We start from the raw sequence: 3,962 nt of genomic DNA, 5'->3' as shown, positions 1-3,962 counted from the left end.
ATGGAGACTGGCAGAAATTGGGTAAACTCTCCTTCCCTATGCCCTTTACAGGGTAAGAAATTCCCCTTACACCAAGGAGGGCTATGCTAGGCTTTAGGGGAACAATGTTACTTCTATGCCAATAGCTTAGGAATTGTACAGGATAGCCTAGCTGTGGTTCACGGCCACCACAAGAGAGGAGAAGAATGAGGAGCCAAAACCAAAATTGGTATACTTTTAACATTTGGCTCTTGTATCATTGATAAGATCAAAGCATTTGTCAAAGAGCAGGTAAATGCTATTCTGTTAATGGTCTTAAGAGCATGTAGCCTTAAACCAGAACAATAGTAACTTAGCTGACCCAGGATTGGGTCAGTTAGAAGACAGAGCGGGGAATGTAAGGATACAGGTCTGATTCAAGTTTCCCCTCTGACCTTGAAGGCCAGCTAACACCATTAAATTTTCTAAGGGCAGGCCTAAAGATGGAGGTTAAGACTAGTCACACCCTACGTGAGGGTCCTGGGCCCACTCAGATTGGTCAATACTCTAAATGTTGTGATTGGCTCCCACAACTGCCAGTATTGATAGGGGGGTAGGGATTGGATCGCTGTGCCTGTGTCACCATTTCCTGTAACGCCCTCTCCCTAAAAGAGCCCCTGCCCCACCCCCACCCCCGCCCCCCATGTTCAGGGCTCGCTTCTCGTGGATCCAGTGTGTTGGTGGAGTCTGTGAGCCCCTGCTTATATAAGCCCGTAATAAAGCCCTTTGCTTTTGCATGTGTGGAAAAAAAAAGAACTCTTTTATAAGTCTACATTTAAAAAATTTGGGATGGCAAGATTGAAAGAAAGCTAAATGACAATTAAAATCTTTTAACATATATTGGGAAATTTGACACAATTTACTGCTCATTTTGGCAGATAATATTTTGACATTTTTGCCAATACCTTTTGTAGAAAAAAATGAAGTTCTTAAAAACTGAAATCTTTCCACAAATATTTTAATCCTTCTAAGGATAGGAAGGCTATCTGATAAAAATAAATTTCATATGAAATACATGAAATTGAGAAATTCTGTGGTGGTACTATTATTTTGAAAGACTGGCAATAAGTAAATAAAATACTGTGAATTTAAGTTAATAGGAGTAGTAGTATTTTGGTTTTCAATAAAGAAAAGACCATAGTTAAAATTTTCAGTTATAAAACTTAAAAACTGGAATGTTGAATTTATATTATACTTTCAACTTTCAAAAGATCTTATTTAGATGTATTAATTGTTGCCCCCAAGGCATATTGGGCATAAACCTGGAATCATTTTTTGGGGGGAATATTCTGTCTTTTTTAGGGTATCTAGACTCAATTTCCTTAAAATGTAAAATGAAGGACTTAACCTGGCTCATCTCTTTCAGCTCAAAAAATTTTTAAACTTTAGCAGAAACTATGATGTTTTAGATTAAATTTACACAAAACAAAATTGGTTATTTAACAAGATTTCTTCCGTTCTTTGGGAAAACATCAATTATAGAAGTTAGAAAAGTCAAATGTGTTCAAAACTGAAAGGAACTCATCTAATTGTTCAAACCTAGGTACTTAGTATCACAATATTTATTGTGTTTACTTGCCCAAGCCTGAAACCAGAAAGTCATCTTCGACTTCTTTCACTGCTTACTATTAAAAAAAAAATCCATCAAATCCTATTAATTCTACTTCCTGAGTATCTTTGACTTTTGATGCCTCTCCTTCATCTCCACCGCCACTGTCATGGCTTGCCTCCTCATACCTTACCCAGCCCATTAAAAGGGTCTCCCTAACTCGAGTCCTACATGCCTGCCTAAACCATTTCTCATACTACAAATTTTCTACCGAACTTGATCTTGCCTCCCTTTCTACTCAGAATTCTTCAAGTTCCCCATCCACAAAGGCTAAAATCCAAAGGCCTTTGGCAAGGCCTTCTCTGTTAAGTCTGCAGTCTCAATCTTGCCATTTCCTGACTTTGTCCTCAAACACCTACGCCACACTTGTTGGACTCTCTTGCACTAATTTCTTTCAAAGCCTCAGAGCCTTCGCCCACCTTCAGGAGTATAGTCCTTCCCCACTGACCAGCCAAATCTCTCTATCGTCACTCTACTCTTGAGGGAAGCCTTAAGAGAAGCCTATCACACACATCTGCGCAGCCTCTCCTGCCTCCCCAGGCCACTGCTCAGAGCCGCTTTTCCGGGGTCCTAACCAGCCTTTCAAAATCACCACCTTTAAATGATTACACGTGGCTATAATTGTTTGCCGATCTGTTTTCTGCCCTAAGACTGAACTCTTGGAAGACAAGTGGATTTTGTACTCTTCGCTCCAATCTGTCACGGGACTTGCTAGTTTTCCTTGCATTCTCTAACTGGTAGAAGCTTCAAGAATGCCTAAGGAGAAACAGAATCCGGCGAAGAATTGTTACTAATGCAAAGAAAAATCTCGCGAGAATCGGGAGCTGGCACTCCGGTCACGGCTGACCGTTATTTAGCCGTTAAAGAGTTGTGCACACGGCCCTTCTCGGCCGGCCGCTGAGGTGGAGCGATTTCCAGCCTTTTCTGAAGTTCGGAAGCAGAAGCTCTCGTAGATTCTTTTTGCCGCCCTAGTAGATAGCAGGTTCGCGTGGGCACCGAGTCCTCGGTTTCCCGCTGAATAGTCAGAGGTAAGGGCTGGTGTCCTGAGTTCTTTTCTGACCACGGAACTCGGAGCTGGGAGATGTTTTACTTCCGGGCGGCGCACCTCCTTAGTAGCCATTGCCCTGTAAGAACCTAAGGTAGTTCTCGCGGGTGGGTGATGCAATTTACCAGGGCTGGGGCGGGGGGGGGAGGGTACAGCTTTCTTTTCTGGGCTGTCACAGTAGTGCCTCATCAGGAATTTCTGGCTTGTCTAAGTCGTCAGCGTGGCCATTGCGGGGTGGGGGGTGGAGGAAACAACTGTGGGGTGTCTTCACTTTGACCGCCCGGGAATGGGACGCGCCGGAGTCACGTTGTAGCAGAGGTTACACCTGCTCCTTGACCCAGCATTTACTGTACAAACATAGCCTTTTAAGACAAAGAGGGTATTAATGAAACAATGTGAAAACTTTTTTTCTTCACCCCGCCCGCTAGGGCGACAGATAATTACAACTGGAAGCGAGAAAATGGAAAAGCAAAAGCCTTTCACGTTGTTTGTGCCACCAAGATTGAGTAGCAGTCAAGTATCTGCAGTGAAACCTCAGAGTTTGGGAGATTCTAATTTCTTCAAGGTAAATTTGCGGATGAAATCTTGATTTGATATTCTTCAGGTAAAGAGGCACGGTGTACTTTCTTGCTGGTAATATTGTATAATTTTTCTTCAGTAAATGTGGCCTGATTTGCCCAAGAATTTTTATTTTTTTTTAAAGTTTCTTTAATATTTAATTTTATTTTTAAGAGACAGAGCCCAAATGGGGGAGGGGCAGAGAGAGAGGGAGACAAAGAATCCGAAGCAGGCTCCAGGCTCTGAGCTGTCTGCACAGAGCGGGACGTGGGGCTTGAACCCATGAACCCTGAGATCATGACCTGAGCTGAAATCCAACGCTTAACCGACTGAGCCACCCAGGCACCCTATGTTTTATTTTATTTTACATTTTATTATTTCATTTACTTTATTGTCTCAAGAATTTTTAAACAAACTTATTTAAAAATTTAAATCTGGGGCACCTGGGTGGCTCAATCCGTTAAGCGTCTGGCTTCCGCTCAGGTCGTGATCTCACGGTTCGTGGGTTCGAGCCCCACATCAGGCTCTGTGCTGACAGCTCAGAGACTGGAGCCTGCTTCAGATTCTGTATCTCCCTCTCTCTCTACTCCTCCCTGCTCGCGCTCTCTGTCTCTCAAAAATAAATAAAAAGACATAAAAAAAATTTAAATCCAACTTACTTGGTATACAGTGATTATTAGGCTCAGGTGTACAATACAGCGATTTAGCAGTTCTCCACATTACTCAGTGCTT

At 42.6% G+C, this 3,962-nt stretch overlaps 1 protein-coding gene across 1 annotated transcript in view; it reads left to right on the top strand.

The window, feature by feature from the left end:
- Nucleotides 1–2,597: 2,597 nt before the first annotated feature.
- Nucleotides 2,598–3,962, top strand: part of SYCP1 (synaptonemal complex protein 1) — a 118,625-nt gene continuing 117,260 nt past the window's right edge. The window contains exons 1-2 of the mRNA XM_029948062.1: nt 2,598–2,655; nt 3,101–3,237. Coding sequence (XP_029803922.1) covers nt 3,133–3,237 — 105 coding nt within the window. The 5' untranslated portion in view covers nt 2,598–2,655; nt 3,101–3,132. The remainder of the gene's footprint in view (nt 2,656–3,100; nt 3,238–3,962) is intronic.

The sequence above is a fragment of the Suricata suricatta genome, chromosome 8 (assembly GCF_006229205.1).
Source record: "Suricata suricatta isolate VVHF042 chromosome 8, meerkat_22Aug2017_6uvM2_HiC, whole genome shotgun sequence".
NCBI lineage: Eukaryota > Metazoa > Chordata > Mammalia > Carnivora > Herpestidae > Suricata > Suricata suricatta.
The sequence above is the reverse complement of the archived record's forward strand: the minus strand, read 5'-3'. Positions and strand labels throughout refer to the sequence as shown.